Source organism: Phocoena sinus, chromosome 9, assembly GCF_008692025.1.
Source record: "Phocoena sinus isolate mPhoSin1 chromosome 9, mPhoSin1.pri, whole genome shotgun sequence".
Lineage (NCBI taxonomy): Eukaryota > Metazoa > Chordata > Mammalia > Artiodactyla > Phocoenidae > Phocoena > Phocoena sinus.
Window position 1 is genome coordinate 3,002,516 of NC_045771.1, and position 27,145 is coordinate 3,029,660.

At 56.5% G+C, this 27,145-nt stretch overlaps 1 protein-coding gene across 1 annotated transcript in view; it reads right to left on the reverse strand.

Moving 5' to 3' along the window:
* Positions 1 to 7,279: 7,279 nt before the first annotated feature.
* Positions 7,280 to 27,145, reverse strand: part of DPP6 (dipeptidyl peptidase like 6) — a 776,249-nt gene continuing 756,383 nt past the window's right edge. Inside the window, exons 20-26 of the mRNA XM_032643847.1 lie at positions 25,052 to 25,246; positions 16,617 to 16,671; positions 12,749 to 12,860; positions 11,028 to 11,086; positions 10,157 to 10,229; positions 9,989 to 10,062; positions 7,280 to 8,081 (exon numbers count right to left, since the gene is read on the reverse strand). Coding sequence (XP_032499738.1) covers positions 7,935 to 8,081; positions 9,989 to 10,062; positions 10,157 to 10,229; positions 11,028 to 11,086; positions 12,749 to 12,860; positions 16,617 to 16,671; positions 25,052 to 25,246 — 715 coding nt within the window. The 3' untranslated portion in view covers positions 7,280 to 7,934. The remainder of the gene's footprint in view (positions 8,082 to 9,988; positions 10,063 to 10,156; positions 10,230 to 11,027; positions 11,087 to 12,748; positions 12,861 to 16,616; positions 16,672 to 25,051; positions 25,247 to 27,145) is intronic.

A 27,145-nucleotide genomic window follows, 5' to 3' on the forward strand; every position in this document is an offset into this window, starting at 1 on the left:
GTGGCCTGCACGCGGTGCCTGGCCTCTCTGTCCTCAGGGCCTCTCCTTGTCGGAATCGTTCTCTCCGGGAGGCCAGGGGACGGGATGGCTGGTCCAGGGCCAGCCCAGCTCCTCTGAGAAGCTCCCGGCCCGCCAGCCACAGCAGGTGTCAAACCATTCTTGCTGGTTGGATTTGTACCTCACTTGCTGACCATCGGACCTGCATCTGGCCACTCGGTCCTGGGAGGTGGGGTAGCGTGTGCCAGTGAGCGACGGATCCCCGCCGGCAGAAAGCCCGCCACTCTCCCCAGGGTGTTGTTAGGAAATTTACCCTCCGTGACCGGCAGGATGTTTTGGTAAAACCAAGCTGTCTGTAGTGAAGATGGCTTCGTCAGGACAAACTGTGGTCGAACCCAAGTCCGTGTGCCTGATGCACAGTGAGACTGAGCACAGTTTGGAGCAGAGGAAGGTTTATCGCAGGTGCCAAGGAAGGAGAACGGGCAGCTCACACTCAGAAAGCCAGAAGGACCCAGTGGTTTTCAGGGAAGGGTTTTTCTAGGCCAAACTGGGGAGAGGGCTGCACCTCCCCCTTGCCACTAAGCTGCATTTTGCGATTTTCTAAAATGAAAGGCCTTCAGTGGCATGGGTGAACCCCTGAGAGACACAGCAGCACTTGCCTGGGTTTCGAGAGGGAGCTGGCCACTCAGCCCCACTCTGCACCGGGCTCCTCCGGGCGTGTGCAGCCGGCCCCATGGCCTTTCCCTGACCAGAGAGCCGACAGCAGGCCCGCGGACGGCTGCTAGCGCCTCCGGGCTCTCCCGAGGTGGATGTTGGGAGAATCCGGGCTCTCAGAGATGCCTGAGGAAGGGGGCAGCCCTGCAGGGTCCGGTGGTGCTGCGGCCGCCCCCTTCCCAGGAGCGCAGAGGACACGGTGGGCCCAGCTCCTGTTCCCTCCAGAAGCAGCCTGGCTGCTGGAGCCGCCTCCTGCAGAGGACGGGGTGGGAGGGGCAGGGCCTGCTCCCCGAGCCACAGGCTTCTGCACCCCCGGGAGGGCTTCTCTGTCCTGTGGCCGCCCTGCAGCCCCCGTACCTTCTTCCTCCCCCCACGCCCAGATCATTCCCTGATAGGAAACCCTGCTTTAGGGACTGAGCTGCATCGCTGCCTCCCACCCCCCGGCCCTAACTTACCGCCAGTGCCTCCGAATGGGACCTAACTTGGAGGTCTTTTCTTCATCACCACAGATGAGCAAGTGAAGTTGAGCTCGTTAGGGTGGGTCCTAATCCAGTGGGAGGGGTGTCCTCATGGAAAGGGGAAAGGTGGACACAGACAGGCAGGCACATGGGGACGATGCCGTTTGAAGGTCGGAGTTCTGCTGCCCCAACCAAGGGACCACCGGACCCTGGAGGAGGCTTTCGGATCCCTCCCTGCAGCCTTCGGGAGCCTGGCCCCGCCGACGCTTCTATACGGACTTCGGCCTCTAGAATCGGGAGAGCACACGTGTCTGTTGTTTAAGCTGCCCGGTTTGCGGCGCTGTGTTAACAGCAGCCCCAGGCAACTAGTACACCTGCCATTCTTTTTTACAAATAATGCAACGAAAGTTCAGAAAGACCGGCAGAGCACCGGGCCCCGCCGCCAGAGCACACGGTGGAGCCATGCTCACCCCGATCCAGAAAGGCAGCCCACTAGGGCTGCTGCCACCTCTGCACCCCGCCCGCCGGGCCCCCTCCTTTGCCCGCCCCCCTTCCCCCGCCCCGCTCTCCTATTCCCACCGGGCTGGGCCCCACTGAGCTGTGGATTCAGCAGGACTGCTCTGGGGAGAGGGTAAAAGGGGGAGAGAGTAAAAGGGGGAGAGAGAAAGAGAGGAGAGAGAGAATCTTACTCTTCCAGACAGAGGAGCTCAGCACTGAAACTCTCCGGTAACTGACACTTTATACAAACGGAACTTTCAAGCCGTTGATTAGGTCCTAGTGATTGAATAACTGAAGACACATTTGCTGGGTTTGGCTGAAGTGCCCACAGCTGCGTGCTGTGAGACTGAGGAAGCCTGAAGAGTTTCGCACGAGCCCGAGCACTGCTGAGAGGCTGTTACCCCGGAGCAGGGAGGCCCCACCCACCGTTCACGGGGCTCCCCGGACAGCCTGCTGCCCGTTAGTGAGCTCCGTAAAGCTCCAGAGAAGCTCCAGCCCCTCCAAGTGCTCTCCCCCTCCCCCAGCACAGCAGAGGGTCCGCCTGCGGGGTGGGACTCCCACGGCTTGGGAGCGAGTGGCGGCCCCGCCTCCGGGGCAACTCCCCGCACCGTGTCCCGCCAGCTCCGCCTGTCCCCGTCTGCCGCTCACAGCCCAGCGCTGGCCCTGTGCGGGGAGGGGAGGACAGATGCAGAAGAAGTCAGCGCGTCCCCTGCCTCCAGGGCCTTTCCATCGGGTGGGCAGGGGTCGGGCTCTATTTCAGGAAGATCCCCGGTGCCACTGAAGACACAGGGCCACAGCGGAGAATGTGGTTTTGTTCAGCGCCCGTGACTCCTCCCTCTGCTGGCATCCCCCGGCCCTAGAAGCCCCGCCCCTTGACTTACCACATTAGCCGACGTTAAGGGTCCCCGGCCAGGAATCTCACCACTTCTAAGTGGCCCGAGAAGGGATTTCACACCTCGCTCCCATTCTGTTCTCAGGGGTGTGAGGCTGGTGGTAGTGGAAGCGTTTCTCCCACAGGAAGCAGCTGTACCTACAGATCATTGCTCCCCGAGCTTCCTTTCAGCTTCCTTTCAGAGATGCAGTCGACAGCCCACCCCCAAGATGATCACCGGAGTCCAGCTCAGTGGGTCATCTTCCTTCAGTGAACGATTGTCCTGACTTTTAGACGATATTCAGGTTTCTGTAAAAGTGGTTTGTTTAAAAGTCCGTTTAAAAGCCAGACATCTGATGTAATCCAAGCCCTACAGCTCTAACGATCTTCACGTCTTCGAAAGCAGAATGTGGAGGTAGTATTGGGCCCATTTCTTCACCAGTCAATGAATTTGCCATATCTTTATATGTTTCTATACCAAATATATTCATTAAAAAATATACCCTCTTGGACTTCCCTGGTGGCGCAGTGGTTAAGAATCCATCTGCCAATGCAGGGGACACGGGTTCGAGCCCTGGTCCGGGAAGATCCAACACACCGTGGAGCAACTAAGCCCGGGTGCCACAACTACTGAGCCTGCGCTCTAGAGCCCGCGAGCCACAACTACTGAAGCCCGCACGCCCAGAGCCCGTGCTCCGCAACAAGAAAGGCTCCTGTTCGCCACAAGTAGAGAAAGCCCGTGCGCAGCATCAAAGACCCAATACTGCCAAGAATAAAAATAAATAAATTTATTAAAAAAACATACCCTCTCATCTACAAAGAATCCTGACAGTAAAATCCACTCGAACCAACCGGGTTCCATCAGCCTTTGGATAAAAATGTGGTCTCATGAGTGGAAATAACCCACTGCCTTCTGAGAACGCCCTCCTGAGTATGTGTGGGAGTCCAGGCCCCACACCGATGCTTCTGGGGGGTTGGCCAGCGTGACCAGACCTCAGGGTGATGTGGGAGCTGCAGGAAGTGGAGAAGCCCAAGGTGAGCAGGCGAGGCCCAGGGCTGGGGTGCAGCCATGCTCTGGGGGCCCAGGCGTGTCCCTCCTTCTCTGCCGCCCCCAGCATGGAGCGCCCACCTGTGACCCGGGAGTCTGCTTGACCTTCAGGGACAAGAGAGTGGGAAGGAGAAGACAGACGGGCCTCTGGAGGATGTCGTGGGAGCCGCCACGCGGCAGCCTTGGGGACTCCTGCTTAGGTTCTACGGGGCGGTATCATTCGGTGCGGTGCTTCCCAGACGTGTGTGTGTTTGCGCGTGTACACATGTACGTCATCCTGGGGCTCAGGGGTCTACTTTACAAAGTGCCCGGTGGACTCTGATGTGCATCAGAGTTGAGGGTCTTCGATCTAGAGGGTGTGGCCAGTTCAGGCTGTTCTGTTTCCCAGTGTTACTCCCAGACTTGCAGTGGCCTCGGATCCCACCTGGGAAACATTAAAGACACATCTTACGCTGCTTCAGGGGGTGCCGGGCAGGCTGATCCAATGAGAGGTTTCCTACAAGAGAGGCTTGAACGGAACAGGAATTGGAAGCAGCCACGGATTTGTCATTTGCTCGGAATCCAGACCTTGACACCGTTTCCGGCAAGCCTGGTTCTGTGTGGGCCAGGGGCTTGCGCTTTGGGGCCCAGTGCTGGTGCCCAGAGGAACGTGCTAGACCCAGGAGGGAGGCCTGCGCTTCGCTTATCATGAAAGAAAACAATGAGAGGGGAAAGCAACGTAGGGCTGTAGCTGCCTTGCTGTGTGATTTTGGGCAACTCCCTTGCCTTCTCAGGGCTTCTAATCCCCTATCTGTGTAGTGTGAGTGATGAGGTTCAGATGGTGAACGGCTTTTTGGAGTTTGTGGTTTGCAGAAGGGAGCCCAGGCCTCTCAGGGCCAGCACCCTGAGACCTGCCCGTCCAGACCTCCTGAGAAGCCCCACCCATGAAGCAGTGTCCCCGAGGCTGGGTCCTCTCCCTCCCACTTGCCCCCAGGGTCCCCACCTGCTCTTTGGCAGCTCTATTTTCTCTCTAGAATGCCTGCGTGAAGATTAGAAACCACATGTTACAGACCTGAACGAGTGTCTCCCTCCCACCCCCATTCATATGTTGAAGCTCTAACTCCTGATATGATGGTTCTTGGAGACGGGCTTTTGGGAGGTGATTAGGGTTAGATGAGGCTGTGAGGATGAGGCCCCCGTGATGGAATTAGTGTCCTTATAAGACAAGGAAAGACCAGAGCTCTCCCCCTTTCTGCTGGGTGAGGACACAGCCAGAGGGTGGCCATCTATGAACCAGGAAGAGGGTTCTCACTGGGAACCTAATTCACTGCACCTTGAGCTTCAACTTCCAGCCTCCAGACTGTGAGAAATAAATTCCTGTTGTTTAAGCTGCCCAGTCTGCGGTGCTTTGTTATGCAGCCCTAGCTGACTGATGCACACCCAAATCAGAGCAAGCACAGTCTGCTTCCCCAGAGCTGGCTGGAATATGGGGGCCGACCACCCTCATGTGTGCTCCACGGAGACTGAAGGCAGACAGGGGAGCGGGACAGCTTCTCGGTGGGAGAGGGGCCTCAGGGGTGCCCTGGGGGCTGGGGCAGGGCTCTTATTGCCTAGGGGATGTGCTAGGTTTTCCCCAGTTGGTCCCAAGTTGGAAGTAGGGGCAGACATTAGGAAGCTGTCAAATGCTGGTCGAGTCCTGGCCGCCCGGGGCTGGTTGCTGCAGGTCGCGGGGCAGAGTTCTACTCGTATACACGGTCTGGATATCCTAAGTGTGTGTGCCACGCACTAACAGGCTTCCTGTTCCTTCCTCTTGTGATTGTCCCGAGAGCTCACAGCCACGTGCTGACAGAAGGATATAGCTCTGAAATATCCTTCCAGCCTCTCTTGTGACACTGAGGTTTTTAACAGGGGCTTCGGAAAGGCAACTAATCCTTCACGAAATCATTTTTCTGGGACTGACAGGTCAGGCAAGAGAGGGAGGGGCAGCGTGTGTTCAGGCCAGGGGTACACACGCCGCCCTCCCCTGTGAACGAGGCAGCTGTGTCCCAGGAGATGCTGAGGAAGAGGGATGCCCCCGGGTTAGGGCTGTGCTCCCTGTACTGGGCTCTGGAGTTCCACAGCTTCATGGTCTTATTAAAACATTTTAAAACTAATTAAAAATGGAAACAAGCAACCACAGTCACATGTGTCACACACTTCACCTCACACACACAGGGCAGGTGCAGGCTCCGGGCTCTCCCAGGCCGGCTTCCCACTGCGTGGAACTGGGGCAGTCCCAGTGATCAAGGCCAGTGTCTGCTTTCAGGGCCGGTCCCGGCAGAAGGCGGCGGGGAGGAGGTGGCCTCCTTCCTGGGCGAGTGGGGAGAGGGTGGGGAGAGTTAGGGAATACCTCTATGGCTTCACCCTGAAACTTTTAAGACGAAACTCGAATTCTCTTTTCTGGTTGATTTGGGACTTTGATATATTTGACTGGTCCTATTCTTCCTACCATCAAGCCGCTGCTACCACAGATGCAGGTTTCATGTGCTGCACACAGGCCCTTGAGGACGCATCAATCAGTACTTGAATGCCTTCTTGAACACCTGTACACATCCTAAGGTGAGATGGTGGAGGATAAGCAAGAAAAGAGCTATCCAAGTGGTAAAATAATGTTTTATTCCACGGATGAACAAACACTACCATGTCACATCCTCACTCCCTCCTGCCAGATCCTGTGGCCAGAGCTGGCCTCCCTTTGCAGACTGAGTTGGCTTTGCAGTCGGTCGAGCCCATTGAAATAGCAAAAGCATGGCCATGTAGCGCTCAAGCGGTCCTGCTGGTCGGCACATTCATCCTTTTCCCAAACGGTGATGCATCCCCTGAAAAAAAATCCCGTGACAGAGATCTTCCAATCGAACTAAGTACAACTGACATTCAAAGCTCGTGCAGATGAAGCCCAAACCCCCAAACACCAAAAGTGACATGGACGTATCTTCTCTGCTGATAAGAATGTCAGGGAGTCCCCCTTCCCAGGAGGACCGGGAGCTGGAGAAATCCGAACTGACACTCAGGCTGTCAACAAGCTCCAGAGGCGATGACGGTCGTCAATGTATTTCCAACAAGCACTTGTAGAGAGCAGCTCAGCCAGGCTGTGGCATGCAGGCAGAACACGACGAAAACCGGGCGGAGGGCAGGGGACGCGGCGCGACGCCATGACCGCATTCCCGTCTTTATATACAACAAGGTGAAACATACACGGGATGCTGGCTGTGCACCTGCTCAGAGGATGTCTTACAAGGCTAGGGACATCGACGACACTGCTTGCGTGCGGCACGGAGGGACAGAGCCACCCCAGGGTCGGGGTGACACCGGCGCGGGCCTCACTTGCCTCCAGGGTTCCTGTCACCCAGCACACGTGACAGACGTGGAGGTGGAGTCAACACTTTGTTCATGTTTTTTAACCAAACGTCACCTGAAAAGACTTGCCGGCTTATCAGGGAGGAAAAGGATGGGCCTCAGGGCGCAGGGAGATGCACAAGGCGACTCTAAGCCAGACCCTGATGCAGCTTTGGTGGGAGACAGGTTTCCTTTATGACTTTTTTTAGTGAAGAGTATTGGATGTTTTGTTCCCGCTCAGTGTTCTGAAATGTCTCCACAAAGTCTAATGATGACATTGAGGAGAGAGCAGTTACTTCTGATCTGTTTCTTTATCCAAACAAGTGCAAAGCCTACATACTGACTGAACGAAACAAAGCAAAAAAAAAAAAAAAAAAAAAAAAAAAGCACAGCAAAGCAACCCCATGACCAGAGACAGTGTCAGGTAAAAACCATAGAAAAATACGAATTAATTCCATAAGGTTAACCATTAGCGTAGCTACAGTAACACTTCGTACAGCCCCTTAAAATGCAGAATCTCCTAATTACAGAAAGGCGCGAGCCAATCTATGGACAAGTACTGGGAAAACAATTGTGCTCTAGTTGGTCCATGGCGCGGTGACATCAGACGGGGTATGATGCCCTGGAGTGGAAGCGGTACCTGGGCGGAGGCCGGGTCTCAACGCTACCGCCCGTGAGCTCGAATTCCAGGGCCAGCTTCCGCACGGCCATCCGTCCTTCGCTTTGTTCCTCGGGGAGGGGTCGCGGGGAGGTACCCGTCACTCCAGGGTGGCGACGGCTCCAGGCTCCGTGGAAGCCCTTGTGAGCGACGATGCATCTCCACCCGGGGAGGAGCTTGCTTCTGGAGCAAAACTGCCCTCAGGACCAGAAACACACATGCTGGGAAGGTGGCGCTTCCTGCCCCCGCCTAGGCCCCTGAGGGAGAGCGAGGCGGGGCTCCCCAGTCGGTGTCCACTGGTCCAGCAGGCGCCGGGCGCGCTCCGGGCCGGCTCGGTCAGTCTTCCTCCTCGTCCTCTCTCGCTGTTACTGTCGGGAGTTTGTCCTGGACCCTGAAGCACTCCACGAAGAAGCCGATGAGGGCTCGGTACAGGTGCTGCCGCAGGGGGGCGCTGCTGAAGTAGTGGCTCTCGTCCGGGTATATCTGCAAGAGAGGCGTGAGGAGTTACCCCCGTGGCCGCCCTCCGCGTGGGCTGGGGCGCCGCTGAGACTCCGAGCCCCACGGCCCGGGCTCCGCGCAGCCGGAAGCTCAGCCTGGAGGGCATCTCAGGGCTGCTTCTCGCGGCTTTGCCAGGCGGAGGGTGCCCTCAGCAAATCAGGGACGGAATCAGAAAACACAGGGTTTAACAGACTGAACGCCTCGCTCGCTCCGCTTGTTTGAATTTGCAACGGGGATCCAGGCTCGGGGACCACCGAGGCAGCGAGCGGCCCAGGCCTCCAGGCATCAGGACTCCCAAAGAAAGGGGAAGAATTCCGTGCTGCCTCTATAACCTTGGTGAGTGTGGGGAAACCTTCGCTCCCACGGGCACCTGCGTTTGACTCACCGTGCGCCGTGCACAGGGGGCTTTCCTGGACCCCGGCCGTCAAATGCAGATGACCTCATCATGAAATCTGGCTCACTGAGCTATGTGAGAACTGAATGCCGGAATACCTCTGAAATGCTTAGAACAAGGCCTGGGACTGAGGCAGGGCTGAAAAGACGGCAGCTAATCATTCCATCCCCAAATGTAATGGCACCGAGTACCCAGGGGCACGGCACCACTTCCACACGAAGGGCCCGGTCCCAGCTGGGATTCAAAGCCAAGTCTAATGGGCCCCAAAGCCCATGTTCTTTCCATGACACCGGGCTGCTTCCTGCATTTTGAAGCCTGTCTTCCTCTTACGTCTTCAGATGATGACACTCACCTTTATGTTCGTATTTATGAAGGTGGTCATTGAGCTATTATATGTACCTAAAGGGTTACAGAGCAGGAAGTACGTCTCCTCCTCCTACCCGGGTCCTGGTTGCCTGGAGCCCTCACCTGGAGTTGTCACCTTTACAAGCTTATCGAGTATCTCAGACACTCACCGCGCCTGCACAGTGTCCAGTGGGACCTGGGGTGGGTGTCGCCCAGCACCTTGCCGACTTCGCTTCGCTTGTATGTGGGGAGTGGCCCACACCGGCAGGCAGAGCTCTGCCATCGGACCTACCGCAGCTGCATCGCGTGCATACGACGTACTTAGCGTTGTACTGTGACCTGAGCGTTCTCAGAAGGAACTCCAGTGTCACGTGAACTAAGCCCCTCCCTCCCTCCGCGTTCATCAGCACGCAAGCCGGCCTCCCTCCCTGCGGGAAGCGCTCCCCCGACCGGACAGCCACGCAGCAAAGCCAGGGCTGGGAGACAGAGGCAGGCAGTGCTGCCTGGGGCCCTGGTTGAGGAAGTCTCCCGTTTATCCTGGACCCGAGAAGACCACCGGGATCATACCTGTCTCACCAAGTGAACCAGAGGGCAGGAAGGAGACGGAAGAAGTTTCCAGAAGCAGCACCGTGCATCGCTGGAAAGCACCTACACTAGAGCCGGTGGGTCAGCACTTGATGCCAGTGAGGTCAAGGCTGTGAGTCGGGTTCTTGGGAAGGACAGTGCTCTTTAACTACTGCGGCACCACAGACGGTTCTGGAACATCCAGCCAGTATTTAGCAGAAGCGTGCTTTCCGGGGGGAGGCTAGTGAAGCCAAGGCTGCGCTCATCGCTGGGACAGCAGCCCCCCCTTCCGTGAGCATGGGGGTGTGGCCGCTGCCCCGCCTTTGCTCATGCCCCGGGGAGGGGGCGGGGCCGGGGGCGGGGGTGGAGCCTAAAGGGGCTTAAACACAGCCTGAGTGCTGAACCGAGCCGCCATCAATCGGCAGAAAAAGAAAGCACTGCCCATCTGTCTGATCTGATGTGTCCCCGAGCATCTCCGAGGGCCGTGACGGAGGAGTGTTTGCAGTCATGCGTGGCCGGGCACCACTCAGCTCCTCGTGCGTGGAAAAGCATGTGTGGTGTGAGGCAGGGCAGGCGTGCAGCACGGTACCTGTAAGCTGTAATTAGCCTTTCCCTTAATGAGCTGCGTGATGAGTTCTGCGGTGTGCTGGAAATGGATTTTCTCTGTTTAAAGAAGAAAAGAGGAAAGTGTCAAAACCCGTAACCCCACGCAGGGCGATGCTCTCGCCGAGCGCCGTGGTCAGTGTCGGGGGCTCACCGTCGGCGGTCGCGTGGACGAGGAGAAGCCGCTGCCCTTCCAGCGCGGACACCCGGCGCGCCACCTTGGCCATCTGCACGTGGGCGACAGGGGTCAGCGCCCGCCGTGGGGAGTAGGGCATGAGCCCAGGAACCCTGACCCGGAGGGTGAGGGCCACGCAGTGTGCTGGGCACAGTTCCTGGAAGCCCTGCGAAAGCTCTCGGGGGCCTGGGCTTTCCCAGCCCCAACCCCTTTTAAAGAGGAAGGGGACAGGACAAGATCTAGGAAGCAGGGAGAAAGGGTCTCCTCTCCCTGAAGGTGGCCTGGGGCCTTCATTCAACCGATGCCGCTGGGAGGTGCTGCCCTGGCCAGAGCGTCCCGCTGTCCGTCCCCGGGTTGCAGCTCTGAAGCCGCAGCCTGGCCTACAGCAGCTCTCTGGCCTCCTTGGTGCCAGTGAGGAGATGCATGCGTGATGCCCACACTCAGCCGCCTGAGCGGTCAGGACCAGGAGGCGGTGTCCGAGGGGCTTCCTGCTCTCCCGGCAGCAGAAGCAGCCGTGGGGGCAGCGGACCAGCGGCCATCCACACCCGAGCCTACGGGCCCTGGGACAGACTCCTCCACCCTAAGCCCTTCCCCACCTTCCGCCTTGTCCCGCCGGTTCCAGAATGGGCAACCAGACCGATCTTGGAGAGATCACGGCACCCGGGTGAATGGGCTTTGACACGGGAGGGAGGGAGGGAAGGAGGGAACACAGGCCGGCGGGAGTTAAGAGGGGGCGGGGCCGGGGGGGGGGAGGGAGGGAGGGAGCAGTTCGGAGAGGCGTCATCGCAGGGTTCCTCGTTTTTGCCAAGTGGTGGCTCTGCCCCAAACCCTAACCCTAACCCAAACACACCTCATACGCTCTGTTGTCCAGTCCGTGGAGGCCCAAGTACCTCTCGGAAAATGCAGACGCTACACACAAGCAGAGGAGAGCGTTAGCCCTTGGCCTCGGGGCCCCTTTGGGCTCCGGGGGCCGCCCTGGGGACGGGGCTGGACTCCCTTCCATCTTCCCGGGGAACATCTGCTTCTGAAGAAGCACCTAAACCTCGTGGGTCTTTGTGGGGTTACTCAATCGGCGCCACAGTGACATTTAGACCTGCTAGTGGTGGTGGTGGGATTGCAGCACGAGGAAAACCGAACTGATCCGATTCCGAAATAAACAGGATTCACACCCCGCCCCCACTTCATTTCAGCGCCCAGAAGGGGGAACAGATACGGAGAGCCAACTTCCATCAGGTTCCCTTATTTTCAGAAAGCGTCGGCTGCCTCCGCTCTGCCTGCCCCCGGCTCAGGTCCAGGGTCTCGTGAGGACCGAGGCCGCCCCGTCAGGAAGTCTGGGAGTCCAGGGCACCGAGCTCCTTCTACAGGTGCAGGGACCCCTTAGTTCAGTCCAGGAGACCACGTGGGCTCTCCGCTGTCCCAGCACAGCGACACATCAAGGCGCGGGGCTGGGCGCATTCGTGTGCACCCAAGTCAGGCAGATTTGAAATAGCTGATTAAAAACCCCGAGAAAGTCTCACTGAATTCGAAGAACAGAGAATATGTTACATGGCTTCCCATGGGACAGTAATTTTAAGTGATTAGGATTTGGAATTAGGGGAGTTCCTGTATGATCTCGAGTCGGAATGTGCATTGGGCACTTGCAAAAATCAGCACATCTGCTGTGAGCCTTTCGGCTGCCAGAGCTGGTGAGCTGCAGACGCGCCGGTGCCCCTGGACAGCTCCGCGCGGTCCACGGGTGCCGAGCTGGGGCACGGGAGGGTGCGGCCATGGAGTGATGCTGGTTCCTCTGCCCCAAAGGGACCTCAGGCCCCCAGCAGGGCTCCGCACACCAGCGACCAGGAGCCCCCGGATTCCCCATCAGTCTGGCTCGGTGCCAGCAGCTGGGGCCGACGGCCCAGACTCCCTGCCGCCCTGACCCGAATGCCAGCTCCCAGAGCCCACAGAGAGGGCCTTGCCTACATTTAAAAACAGGGTGACATCACAAAGCCCTTCACGTTCAGAGAAAAGAGGCTGGCTGACCAGAGGGAGGACCCCCCCCCCCCCAGCAGTGCCCACAGAGCCATGTCTCTGCAGCTGCAGGCGGGGTCTGCCCGCCACACTGGGAGTCCGGTCACGGAAAGGAGCTGGCAGCGCCGGGGCAGAGGGCGGGGCAGAGCCACCCAGGCCCCTGGGCAGCAGCTCCCCCAGCCCTTCACCTGCCCCCAGACACCCCGCGCCGGACAGAGACCCGGCGCGGGGCCCCCGCCGCACTGCGGGGTCAGACAGGAGGGGCGAGGGCGGCCCGGAGTCCCCTTCCCTTCTGCTCGCGCCATTCCCATCACTGCAAGCACAGGCGCTGCGCGTGTGCTGGCTCCCGGTCTCGTGTGTCGGGAACGCGACTGAGGGGCAGCGGTGGGCTGACCACTTTCCGAGCAAGTGGCGTGAACCCCTCTCCCCCCTCCCCCAGGCCCTGTCTGTGACGTTCCACCGCGGGCCTCGCCACCCTGCAGGTTACCGGACTGGGCGCTGACGGGGGGAGGCCGGGGGGCGGGGGCTGGGTGGGACCAGCGCCCCTCCGGTCGGGGCCCCTACCGTAGAGCTTGAAGTCTGTTATCGGGGAGAGCGCAGAGCCACAGGTGAAAACCGGGCCTTGATTCTCGCCCTTCGCTGGCAGGATGTAAGTGCTCAGGTACCCACCGTAATCCTGGGAACGAGCAGAGGGCAGAGAGAAGGGCAGGGGCAAAGTCAATAACTCACCCATGAAAACAGCCACAGACAATGAGGTCAGTGGCTCAAGCAACCACTGTCACCTAGTTCGTTTTTCTAAAAAAATTTAACGTTGAAAGATTATAAGGGAGGTAAAAAGATGAAAGCAAACGCCTTTCCAGCTAAATATAACGGGAGGCAAGTATCCCCCTCCTGGGCCTCGTGTTCGAGTGACACGAGGATGAAGCGTGGCGGTGACTGTGGAGGGTGACTGGGGACTGGAGTGCAGCGTGTAGTGTGGGACGGCTGTCCAGCATTCTGACGCAGCGCCCCCTGCTGCCTCTCCCTTGCCTACAGGCAGAGCCGACCCGCTTTCTGTGATTCTGAGGGCGGGCCCACGAGGAGCCGATGTCAAAGGGCTCCAGCACTGGTCGCCAGGATGCTCAGCTCAGGGGTCTGCCCGGGACAGACGTCCGCACGTGTCGTGTACGTGGGTCAGTCCTTCATTTCCTGTACTGCCCTTATTTGGGGCTGACATGAAAGACCCCAATTTCAATGTGAGCCTTCCAGAGAGAGCAAAGCATTACACCGTATCTGCTGTGGGTGCTGGCTGGTCCAGATGCACCTGTTTCCTGCAAGACCCAAAGGGAAGGGGGCACGGATGTGATGTTTTGCTGAGCAAAGGTGGGCAAGGAGAGGAGCGAAGGCCCGGAGAACCAGGGTGTGGCTGAGGACTGTCAAAGGTGTGGGCGAGTGTGAGTGCGTGTGCTGAGGTGAGAGGGTGGCGTGTGTAGAACCCATATACCTGATGGAGACTGTCATGTCCATGCCATGCCAAACTCCCTGTAGAATTAACTGGTTTTGATCAATATATTTAAGTTTGTTACATTGTAATAGCGCTCCTTCAGTAGAACAGGAATACCTTAAAGACAATAACAGTCTTTTTGGTTTCTGGCAAATAATATTCATGGTCAATGGAATCTCCAGGCCTTACCAGTCATTCTGCAGTTTGTTTTTTAAAATGTGTTGACTGACAACATCAAATGCTGGTGAGGATGTAGAGCAACAGGAACTCTCATTTGTTGCTGGTGGGGATGCAACATGGTACAAACACTATGGAGACAGTTCGGTGGTTTCTTACAAAACTAAACATCCCCTCACCATATGATCCCGTGACTGCACTCCTTGGTATTTACTCTAAGAAGCTGAAAACTTATATCCACACAAAAACCTGCACATGGATGACCAGAGCAGCTTTGTTCGTAACTGTCGAAACTTGGAAGCAACCAAGATGCCCTTCAGTAGGCGAGTGGATGAACTGTGGTGCATCCAGGCAGTGGATTATCTGGTGCTAAAAAGAGATGAGCTGTGACACTATGGGAAGATCTGGAGGAACCTTAAATGCTAAGTGAGAGAAGCCATCTGAGAAGGCTCCACGCTATGTGATTCTGACTCTGTGACACTCTGGAAAAGGAACAGCCGTGGAGACGGTAAAAAGAGGAGTGTCTGCTGGGGGAGGGGAGAGAGGGGTGAAGAGGTGGAGCTCAGAGGATCCTCAGGGTGGAGAGACTGCTCTGTGTGGTCCCGTGATGATGGAGACATGCCATCACACGTCTGTCCAAACCCACAGAAGGTACCACCTCAAGAGGGATCCCTGATGTAAACTCTGGGTTCTGGGTGATGATGATGTGTCAGTGCAGGTTTGTCAACCGTAACAAAGGTACCAAATGGTGGCGCTTGATAGTGGGGAGCCCGTGCATGCTGGGGGGGGCAGGGGAATTCTCTCACGCGTGCTGTGAACCTGAACCCGCCGAATGCCTGTCAGCTAAAGGAATCGAAGGCTTATTGCCTTGGAGGGGATGCAATCACAGAGTCCACAGCCCTGTACCTGAGGCGCCATTCAAAGAGGCGGGGACCCATCAGGCAGAGTGGATAAGGGTGGTGACCAGCAAAGAGCACCACACACATCCTCGGCCTGTCTCAAGGACGGGGGTGTGGGCTGCGTTCTGAAGGACGTGTGGGCCCCCGTCCACAGAGCGCACGACGCCCAGGCAGCTGAATCTCCCACTTGTCCAGAAAGCCTCTTCACGGCGCCCTGACTCCTGTGTCCGCGTCCACAGTGACCTTTGAAAGGTCCAGGCGCGGGGGCCACGCTCAGGTGCCCACGTGGAAAGCAGCCAGAGGAGGGAGGCCAAGCTCCCAGGAGCAGAGGGCATGTTTGGGGAAGAGCCGAGACTGGACAGAGGCTGGCCTGGGCCCGGGCGCCCTGCCCTGAGCCGTGGTCAGTCTGTGGGGCAGTACCTTTCCCATGGGGACGGGAGGTAAGAGCTGTCGCCCCAAGTTATGCTGTAAGTGATCCAACTGGCTCTGAGCTTCGCAGGCTGGGAGTGGCCTCCGCCAGCACAGAATGAGCCCTAGGACTCGGCGTCCAGGCTCTGATCCATCCCCTGGGCCCTCCCTTTGCTGCTGCACCTCCTGCGCGGGTGTGGGATACACAGCACGCGTGCTGGGACCTCCACAGGGCGATCCCTCGTCTCAGATGCACACGGCTCCCTCGAAACCCTGGGCTCAGAGGTGATGACGTAACAGGTATCTCTCCGGTTACCTGTTCAAACCTCCACCTGCCTTGGGGTCAACTGCGAGGCCCCTCTGCAGGACCTGTTCCCTCAGAGGGAAGACGGGTCTGTGTCTATCTGTGCTCCTGCCTTGAAACCAAGAGCCCACGGGTCCAGGCCACCTAACAACGGGGGAGGGGGCCAAGGCGACAGGAGGTGGTCCTCCAGGGACCCAACTCCAAGCCACGACCCCACCACACCCGGCTACGGCCCTCGGACGTGGGCCACCCTGTGGAAGCTTCTCTGGTTTGACAGTTCAGTGCACGAACCTCCCCACCTCCTCCCTACCGCGTAAGTGAACCTGCTAAATTAACGTGGCTACTGCACAGAAAGACATACAGAAATAAAGACTCCTGCCTCCCCTTCTTTCCTGGGGTACCACCCCTAGAGCCATGGCAGGCTTGTCTGAAAAGTAACTAGAAGCCTCACAGAGCACTCCCACAAGGATCTGGCTTCTTTCTATCTTTCCTTCCAGATAGTGTGCAAAGAAACATTGATACATGAGCTGCTCAGATGAGGGCTCCCTGTGCTGGAATCACTGAACATCTTGAGTTATTTGTAGTGAGGTGGACGGACCCAGAGTCTGCCATACAGAGTGAAGTAAGTCAGAAAGAGAAAAACAAATACCGTATGCTCACACATATATATGGAATCTTAAAAAAAAAAAAGGTTCTGAAGAACCTAGGGGCAGGACAGGAGTAAAGACGCAGATGTAGAGAATGGACTTGAGGACATGGGGAGGGGGAAAGGTAAGCTGGGACGAAGTGAGAGAGTGGCATGGACATATATACACTACAAAATGTGAAACAGATAGCTAGTGGGAAGCAGCCGCACGGCACAGGGAGATCAGCTCGGTGCTTTGTGACCGCCTAGAGGGGTGGGATAGGGAGAGTGGGAGGGAGACGCAAGAGGGAGGGGATGTGGGGATATATGTATAAGTATAGCTGATTCACTTTGTTATACAGCAGAGACTAACACACCATTGTAAAGCAATTATACTCCAATAAAGATGTTAAAAAAAAAAAAAGTCTGGCAGGCAGCTGGAGCAGAGACGTTCCCAGTGAATCAGGGTCAGGCCTGGGGGTGGTGCAGGTTGGGGCCTGAGCAGGGGGCGTGCAAACAGAAGCCAGCAACCTCACCTTCCCAAACACGGCCACGCGTGTCTTGTCAATGTACTGCTCCTTCAACATCATCCTGCAAGGTCAAGGAGACGGGAGTCAGTGCGCGCCACGGCTGAGTCGTGCAACCCTGGGGTCTAGAGCCGTGTGCTCCAACCATTTCAAGGATGAAAACCCCTACTTTAATCAAAGGAAATATTGGAATTCTAATATCACTGGTCATTGCTTTTGCTTTACGCAAAACGCAAAGCGCCCCTGCCGTCACTGTGGGGCGGCCAGGCGTGTAAAGCTGGCTGAGAACCAGGAACGCGCAGCAGCAGAGGCAGTTCTGGAGACTCGCAGGCCCGCCTGGGTCCCTGCCTCCCTCACTTGGACCACGTCGTGACTCCCAGCCACCAGGCTCTGGGAGGGTCCTCCGGGATCAGCAGGAAGAAAAGGCTCTCCGGGTGCGAGTCGGCTTTGAGTCAGGGCACTGGGTCCCCCTTCACCTGCAGAGTCCTCTGTCCCCAACTCCTGGGAGGGGTCCCTGTCTTGGACCTGTTTGGTGGCAGAATCACTCCTGCCACAGCTCTGCCTTGGATGCCACCAGCCCGGCGCCCAGGCTGGCGCTGCCCGGTCCTGCCTTGTCCCTGCCCGCATCTCACTGCTCTCCTCGTGGTCCCTGGTTTCCCCCGCAGAGTGGCTGGAATCTTTCTGGGTTCTGGACCCTCACTCGGCGGCAGGAGTCCTGCCACCTGCTGGCCAGTAACTGGCTTCTTTCTGAGCCTTCCTGCTGCCTCTCTCCATCTGTCACCACCGCGGAGCCTCCTTCCCCCAGCTTCCTGTCACCCCAGTCTGGGTATTGCCCGGTGATTATTTTCTTGCGTCTGCTGTCTGGAGCCACCCCATGCCCTCTGACCGCCCTTCTAAGCCTGGGCGACTGTAAACCTCCGGGTCCTGGGCCCGCCAACTCTCCAAGGACACCCACGTCCTGGGACCCGTCCTGCCCTTCATGGTTGGAGCAGCACTTCCATTATGATGTTGGAAGCAAGCGGACCCCGTTCCCGGGGGTGGGAGGGGAGAGAGGGAGGGCCCAGCGCAGAGCAGCAATTGTCCTGACTCCTCATGGTGATACAGATTCAGGTGACTTTCGTACTTTTATTACAGTCAGACCTCCGTATCCACAGGTTCCACACTCACAGATCCAACCAACTGCCTATTGAAAACATTGAAAAAAAAATCCAGAAAATTCCAAGAAGCAAAACTTGAATTTGCCTCACCTTGGTAACTATTTACACAGCATTTACATTGTACTTACAGCTGTCTACATAGCATTTACACGTAGGGGGATTATAAGGGATTGAGAGATGTGTGTATCTTAAGTACACAGGACGATGTGTGATGGTTGTGTACATATGCTCCACCATTCTACAGAAGGGGCCTAGGGAGCCGAGGACTGTGGTACCCACGTGGGTCCTGGAACCAGTCCCCAAGGATAACGAGGGGCCAACTGTGTATTACTGTTTATTGTTTCCCCAGAGTATTTGTGGAAGATTGATGATTCACGCATGTTCATCCTGTGGATGGATGTTTGATTCCATTTCAGAATACTAGTGAGAACAAGAGAACTGGCCCCACTACCTTCCCATCCTCCTCCCTCCACCCCTCGTCCCCATCCAACCCTTGAGCGTGTGTCATCTGTAAGCCTCAGTGCCAAGTCTTAGGGACAAAGGCTAATTCACAGGCCTTACTGTCAGAAGCTTCCACTCTCCGAGTCAGGATATCTTGTGTCCAATTCCTGCTCAGCTACTAAGGGGCTGTGGGACCTTCAGACATGTCACTGAAACTTTCTGGGGAGAAACAGAACAGGCTCCAGACGCTGGGACACCAGGCTGTGTGGGGTGAGGTGCAGGATTGCAACAAGCCAGCCAACTCCGAGTCTGCATCCTACACGGGCCTCCCTCGGCCTCTCCCAGACACAGGTACTCGGGAACGTGATGCCCAGGCTGGAGAAAGTGACCTTCCCTGGAGAGGATACACACCATACCAAGGGGTGTGGGTCTCTCCCATGAAGAGCTGCATGCCCTCCACCACCCTCGGTAAAGCCCACCTGCCAACAGCTCACAATCTGCACACAGAACTGGCACCCCGGTTAGTGCCTCCCTTATGAATGAAGAGGCAGCCAGGTGTCATCAGAAATGTAAAGAATCTTCCAGATGAGGGTTTCCCCGGTGGCACAGTGGTTGAGAGTCCGCCTGCCTATGCAGGGGACGTGGGTTCATGCCCCGGTCCGGGAGGATCCCACATGCCGCGGAGCAGCTGGGCCCGTGAGCCGTGGCCGCTAAGCCTGAGCGTCCGGAGCCTGTGCTCCGCAACGGGAGAGGCCACAGCAGTGAGAGGCCCGCGTACCGCGAAAAAAAAAAAAAAAGAATCTTCCAGATGAGAGAGTCCAAACCCAAACAACAACAACAAAATACCTCAGAATAATTCAGGAATCCAGAGGGAACAGAGATAATTCAGTGAACAGAAGAAAATCGTCCTAATATATCTAGACAGACAAAAGACATTGAACCAATTAGACAAGAAGAGCATGCTCTTGGATGAAGAGAGAAGGCTAGGGATTTTGAAGTGTCATGCCTGAAAATAAACATCCAACACAAAGGCTGGAATACAGGAGAGAAAAGGTATGATGAGAATAAATCGGAAGCACCAAAACAGTACAATAAAAGTTCCAGAAAGAAACAACAGAGCAAAGAGAAATTATCAACACATTCTAGTAAAAACTTTCCAAGACTGAAGAACAATTATTCCCCAGATTGAAAAGTCCCACACCAATGGCTGGAGTTTCAGGATGCCAGGATTAAAGACGTCCTTCTTCTGAAAAGGAGAAAGAAGCAGACCATCTACAAGGATCAGCAAATAGAATGACATCGTTTTTCTCACCAGCAACACGTGGTGGACAATTCCAGGGCCTTCTAGACAGAAATGATTTTGTTTGTAGGTTTTATATCTAGATAAACAATAATTTCAAATGTGGGAATAGAATAAAGACATTTTGAGATGTTTTCTAGATATATGAAGGAAAAAGTAAATAAAAAGGGAGACATATATCTGTTGCCCTTTGGCCCATGACCCAGGGTGTGTGGAAAGGACCCAACACAGGAGAGTGGTGAAAAGGGCCTCAAAAGTGAGCCTATAGACACCTGGTCCAAATGGACGAGAAGAAAGGGGACTACAGCTCAAGAAAAGAACGCTGGAACTGATAGATTACTAGCATGTTTGAGCATCTGGGAAGAATACTCATAGGAGCCCGAGTGGCATGCAGGAACAACTGGAAATATTATGAGCAGGTACCAACACATAGAAAGTTACCCAAGTGAAGGACAAAGCAACACTTCAGGAAAAACGAAGTGATGTAAAGGAAAGCAGGGCACGAAGAGACCACCAGGGTCTGAGGTCAGCACCACTTACGTAGTGAGCCTGCACCTCAGACTGCTATCCAACCAGGCAGTTGATGTCACAGCTCTGGGAAGATGATGGTACAGAGCAGCTAAATCCTCACCTGCGACAACAGGAAGTCACGGGATGAGGAATCGTGACGTGAGGACAACTGTGCTCAGGAGAGACGAGGTGAACTTGATGAAGAAGACGGTGCGCCTGAGGGTGGCTGTGGCTCCGGGAAGCGGGGCTGGTCGGGGGTTGGGCGAAGGGCAAGGGAATTTGTGTGGGTCATTTAAGCCTTTGTTATGGGTTGAATTCTGCAAAATATGTTGAATTTCTAATCCCTCAAACCTTAGTATGGGACAGTATTTGTCAATAGGGTCCACTGCAGATGTAATTAGTAAGTTAAGATGAGGTCACACTAGAGTGACTTGTGTCCTCGTAAGAGGAGGAGAGACACAGAGACCCAGGGAGGACACGGCCAGTGGAAGACGTAGGATTGGAGGGACGCAGCTACAAGCCAAGGACTGCCAGCGACTACGGGGAGCTGGAGGGGGCGAGGAAGGGCCCCTGCCCTGCGGGTGTTAGAGAGAGCGCGGTGCTGCCCACACCTTGATTTTGCTGTTCCAGCCCTAGGAAACTAACACAACACTTTAATACTTCTGCTTTTTAAAAACATTGTGCAGGTATCATAGGATAGCCTGGCAGACTTCAAGTCACGTCTGCCAGGCTTAGGAGTTGGAGGCGTGTGCAGACGCACGCACACACACACACACACACACACACACACACACACACACACACACACGGCCTAGGTTGACCTTCAAAGCACGGCAGGCATACCCACACACGTGGAACCATTGAATACGCTTCTCCAAGTTTCTGAATTCTCTTCTAAGGACCCAAATCCCTGATACACAGACGTGCGTCTGGGAACACCTGGTGAAACGGTCAACCTGGCCCCATGAGGATTCTGCCCCACGGCCTGAGGTCCGGACCACGACTGCTGGGATCGTGTAGCGGTCTGCGGAGACCATGGAGCGTGGAGAGAGCCACGTGAACCTCAAAGGGCATGGGGCCCGGGTCTCAGGCGCCATTCCAATTCATAAAATACGTCGGATTTTTATTCTCAGCCCTACTTCCACATTCGCAGGCAGCCTCTGGTCTCCGGCAACCCCTCCATTTAATTACCTGGCGATTCACTTCCTGATCTAAAAACCACAGGTCTTGGTAAGGATCCTCATTTGTAAAGTACTCAGGAGTCTGCCAAGGAAAATAGTTTTTACCAATATCAAATATTTTTATTATCTTTTGCTATATTTCCACTCATCAGCGGGCAGTTCCTGTGTGATGGCTGTTTCCTGGAGAGCAGTGGAGCCCTGAGGCGGACCAGCCTGACCCAGGCGTAGGCGCGTTTTATCACTGGGATGCTCTGAGGCGCAGCAAGGCCCCGGCGTCCTTCTCCATGGAGCAGGCGCTGAGCTCTGCTCCACGGCAGGGTCTGCAGAGGCCCCGAGTGAGGACGGGGGAGGCTCCAGCCTCCAGAAGCGCGTCTGGGGGAGGTGGGCTGACACCCTGGGAGAAGCAGTGCTCGCACCTTCCAACCTTCCACGTGTCCACACTGTCTCAAGCTGTCCCCGCCAGTGACCGGCAAGGGGTCCTCCGAGGCCCGCCTCAGCTTGGCAGAGATGCTCAAAGCCCAGCTGCCACGGGAAGCCCGCTCTCTGTGTCCCGTCCTTTCCCGTGTCAGAGCCCCTGCAGTCTGACGGCTCTGCCCCTGCTGCGCTCTGGGCCGCGCGTCCTGCACAAACGCACCTTCTGCGCGTCTAAGTGTGTGTTGGCACCGCTTCCTGGGGACCCACGCTGACGCAGGTGTCACGCACCACACAGCTGCTCAGCACCTTCAGAGTCAGGGAGCCTCACAGCCAGAGACTTGATGGGGCAACTTGGAGGGGCCAGCGGGAGGCATGTGGTCAGCACATTTGTCCTGCCCTCTGCTGGGGACAGCAGAGCGTCGAGAGGGACACAGAACTCACCGCTCCGCTCCACGCCCGTCTCCATATCTGTCCGCTTACAGATCTTGCTGACGCTGCTGCTTCCTCCACGGCATGGTGCTGCCCCTGCCCTCCCGGGGCCTCTGACAGCCCCAGCGTACCCCACATCGATCCCCTGGATCTTCCTAACTCTGCCATATGCCTTTGAAGACACGTATGTTATTTCTCTCTCCTTAAACCACCCCATTTGAATGTTTCCTGCCAGGACTCTGACCCATAAAACCTGCTACACCGCTACCAGCATTACTGTTCTGAAAAATAAAGGTGGCTTTGTCATCTCCTTGCTAAACTCCCTGAGGGACCTCTTCTGCTGGGAGGGCAGGCGCCGGCTCCGGAAGATGGTGTGGGAGGGTCTCAGCCCACCCCACGTCTCCAGGCATCCCCTGGCCCCAGCGCAGCCCACACTGGGCTTACTGGGGGCCCCGGACCTCATGCGCCTTTGCGTTACCAGGACCATTGCTCACAGCACTTTGTCGCTGTGGAACGCGCACTCGCGCTCCCTGGGCAATCCCCACTACCCTTTGAGGTGGGGTCTTGGCAGAAAGCCACCTCCTCCTAGAAGCCCCTCCAGGCAGGGCTGTGCTCCTCTGCTCCCAGACCACCGTTCGAGTGGCCCTCGCCTGGGAAGGACATGCTTCCAGCTGTGGTCGGGGGAGAGCCCCTGCTCCAGGACTTCCTCCAGGTGATGGACGAAGTTGGGACAACTGCCCGGGGCTGGGGAGCTTTGGGGAGCTAGGGTGGGGAGCTGGTCTCAAGGTCTCTTAAACTGAACGGACTGGGCTATTTCTTTCTAATGAAAATACAGACCCAGATCCTAAACAAAGCTTCGTAGAGTTTTCCACGGCTTGAGACACTTGGGCGGCAGCTTCCGGAGGTCTGCGTGGCTGCTGATGGCTGTCAGGCTTGTGATGGTTCGTCCTCCTGTTCCTGGAAGCCTCAGTGGCTTGAGAGCTGACATTATTTACTGTTGCTCTGGAACAGGTTCTGCCCTGTTTTTGAACAGATGGCCGATCAATCCCTTATTTTTAGAAGCACCGTGAGTGTGGAACAGCCTGTGCCCTCTCGTCCCCTGCTCAGAGTGGGGCGGCCACACCAGCCAGGCTGGCAGGATGTCTGAAGGACGCCGCGTCCTCCCCCAGGGCCTCGGGGGGGCCCGCGAGGACTCCGGGCTTCCTGGGAGGAGTCAGAGCAGGGTGGCAGGTGGGTAAGGACAAAAAGAGGGGGGCTCCAAGGGAGGGGGCTCTGCGGTCAGCCTTGTCCCATGCCTCCCAAGCCTGACCTGGGCCCGCGTGCTTCTCCAGAGGGGTCCCTGTGGCCCACGTGCCGCCGCTGCCTCTCCTCCTTTCCCGGCTGTGTTGTCACCACCCTTCCTTCCTCCGCCTGGGGCGGTGGACCGGTCCCCAGCCCACCGGGTCTCAGGGGCGTTGCCCCCCCTGCTCCTGGGTGATGCTTCTGGGTTCAGGGAGACAGAAGGAGAGGTTTGTTGGGTGCCCCTGGGGAGGCTCCTCCCTTCCTTCCTGGAGGTTTCTGGAAGTGGCTCGACCTGCTGGCGGTGCTCTGGCAGCTGTCCTGTGAGCGTGAGAAGAGGTTCAGCACAAGGCCACGTGCTTGGCTGAGCGGAGAGACGAGAGAGCCGGGCCTGCAGTGGCACTGTTGGGTCCCTGAGCAACCAAGCTGAGGCCTGACGTCCCCCTGGACTTCCAGCGCCAATACAGTGTCGTGTTTTTAAAGCACGTTTAACATTGGGTGTGTGTTCGCGCGTGTCTGTGCTGTTGTTAACTTCCAGGCAAAAGCATCCTGACGGGAGCGACTTCCCAGACTCGGGTCCTCAGCCATCTCTCCTACCCCTGTTCTCTGCCTGTAGCACGTGCTGGTCTGATCGTGTCGCCTCTCTTCACCAGCTCACGACTCCCTTGAGGACAGTGGGCCATTCGTTCACGCACTCATGGTTTCACCCACTTAGAAATTATTTACTGAGTACACACCACGTGCCATCAATCTTTTTAAAAACAAGAGAGAAAATGTTCTGAAAAGTCAGTAAAGTGAAATCTTTTAGACCTGCAGAGCACACAGTCACGATGACACACGGGATGCAGTGTCCAGCCTTCTCACAGCCCTTCAGTCAGCACTTACTCATGTGGGCGCTGTATGCCGCCCTTTCTAGATGCCCAGTGTCCAGCCTCGCGCACCCCGCTTCACAATGAGGATGACAATCGTGCGACATGCTCTTCTTGTCCCTCCGAGCACCGGAGTCTGTGGGTCTGGCTGCATCTCCCTGGTGAAGTCACATCTGGCCCTACGGTCCGCTGTGCCGTAAAACTGTGAAAACTCTATTTCTACAGATGTGTCTGCAGGCCAGTTAGTAGGGCACAGGTCCTTGATGTCTCTTATTCCGGGGCAACAATAAAATTCAATCAGTAATTTGGAGCATCAGTCCCCTGCCCTAAGCCCCTTTCTGTTCTCGGTGACACTCTATCCGTCCTGCTGCCTCGGTGACAGGGATGTGAAGAAACCAAGGGACAAAACGTGCCCGTCAGCGGGGCTGAGCGGGGGTTCTGACTGGCCGCCTGGAAGCGCAGGGGGTCCTTCCTCAGGAACGCAGTGACCCGCTGCATGGCTCCAGCCCCACTCATGTCCTCTCTCTCTCATGGCCCCAGCCCGGCTCTCCCCCCGTGATCAGCGGCCAAGGTCTACAACCACAGCACGCCCACGTCACGGTCTCCGCACCTGGTTTCAATCAGCGAAACGGACAGGCCACCGAGCTATGTGATAACGAGGATACAAGTCTTTGGGAGAAGATTACTAGCAGGAATTCACTGCGGAATGGCCCGAAGACTTTGTAAGTACAAGCAAATCGCAGGTGAAATGTGTGTTGACAAGAAACACGCGTCTGGAGAGGACCACGGCGCAGCCCAGGTAGGAGCTGCGGCCGCCCCCCTCCCCCTCTCCCCCCGTTCCAGTGGTGCCTCCGGGGGTCCTCACCTCACAGCCTCCATCTGGTCCTTCTCCTCCAGGGAGCCCAGCCTCCGCTTCACCTCGTGCAGCAGCTTGGTCCCTTGGAAGCCGCTGCCACGGCCGTCGCACTTGACCACCACGGCCCCGTGACTACTCACCATCACCGTCTCCCAGCTCACCTCAAACTTCTCAGCCACGCTCTGGCTCCCCGGGGCGCCATCCCTGGAAAGACAGGCCAGGGCTTGGCACGTGGCTTGCAGCAGCGGCTGGTCCAGCTGACATCAGGTCCGATGATGCTTCCCCAGGGGCTGGCAGTGCCCCTCCGTCTGGTTCGCTCCGGAGCAGAGCCCGTGGCTGACCTGGGTGGCCTTCCTGTCCACGTCTCCGGGGGCAGCCTGTCCACCGCCCCCACAGAGTATTGCCCAATCACTTAGCTGGGTGGGGTGTGGGTTCTCTTGTTCGTGTGGCTTCCCTGTTTCCCGACTGGGGGCACGACCGTGTGAGCTCAAGCCACCCACGGCGCGTGTTCTCAGCCGGGACTCGGCCAGAGCTGCCGACGGGCCTTGAAGCTAGGGACACGGCTGTCGAGCGTTCACTAGTGCTAATGGGGGTGAGGAAGCTCTAAGTGACTTTCCTTCTGGAGGGGACACAGGGTGAGCAGAAGGGACGGCCGACGCCAGGCCCAGGGCCCTCAGAAACGGCGACAGACGCAATGCCCCTTCTGAGGCTGGCTGCCCCTCCAAGGAGGCCACAGCTACTGCACCACTGTCATCCTGGCCTTCTGCCGGGACAGGAGTGCAGGCAAGGGGTGTGTGTATGTGTGTACGGGTGTGGTGTGTGTATGTGCTGTGTACACTGGTGTGGTGTGTGTGTATGTGCTGTGTATACTGGTGTGGTGTGTGTGTAGGTGCTGTGTATACTGGTGTGGTGTGTATGTGCTGTGTACACTGGTGTGGTGTGTATGTGCTGTGTATACTGGTGTGGTGTGGTGTATGTGCTGTGTACACTGGTGTGGTGTGTGTGTATGTGCTGTGTACACTGGTGTGTGTATGTGCTGTGTATACTGGTGTGGTGTGGGTATGTGCTGTGTATACTGGTGTGGTGTGTGTGTATGTGCTGTGTATACTGGTGTGGTGTGTGTGTATGTGCTGTGTATACTGGTGTGGTGTGTGTATGTGCTGTGTATACTGGTGTGGTGTGGTGTATGTGCTGTGTACACTGGTGTGGTGTGTATGTGCTGTGTATACTGGTGTGGTGTATGTGCTGTGTATACTGGTGTGGTGTGTGTGTATGTGCTGTGTATACTGGTGTGGTGTGTGTGTATGTGCTGTGTATACTGGTGTGGTGTGTGTATGTGCTGTGTATACTGGTGTGGTGTGTGTGTATGTGCTGTGTATACTGGTGTGGTGTGTGTGTATGTGCTGTGTATACTGGTGTGGTGTGTGTGTATGTGCTGTGTATACTGGTGTGGTGTGTGTGTATGTGCTGTGTATACTGGTGTGTGTGTATGTGCTGTGGATACTGGTGTGGTGTGTGTATGTGCTGTGTATACTGGTGTGGTGTGTGTGTATGTGCTGTGTATACTGGTGTGTGTGTGTATGTGCTGTGTATACTGGTGTGTGTGTGTATGTGCTGTGTATACTGGTGTGGTGTGTGTATGTGCTGTGTATACTGGTGTGGTGTGTGTATGTGCTGTGTATACTGGTGTGTGTGTGTATGTGCTGTGTATACTGGTGTGTGTGTGTATGTGCTGTGTATACTGGTGTGGTGTATGTGCTGTGTATACTGGTGTGGTGTGTGTATGTGCTGTGTATACTGGTGTGGTGTGTGTGTATGTGCTGTGTATACTGGTGTGGTGTGTGTATGTGCTGTGTATACTGGTGTGGTGTGTGTATGTGCTGTGTATACTGGTGTGGTGTATGTGCTGTGTATACTGGTGTGGTGTGTGTATGTGCTGTGTATACTAGTGTGGTGTGTGTGTATGTGCTGTGTATACTGGTGTGGTGTGTGTATGTGCTGTGTATACTGGTGTGGTGTGTGTGTATGTGCTGTGGATACTGGTGTGGTGTGTGTGTATGTGCTGTGGATACTGGTGTGTGTGTGTATGTGCTGTGTATACTG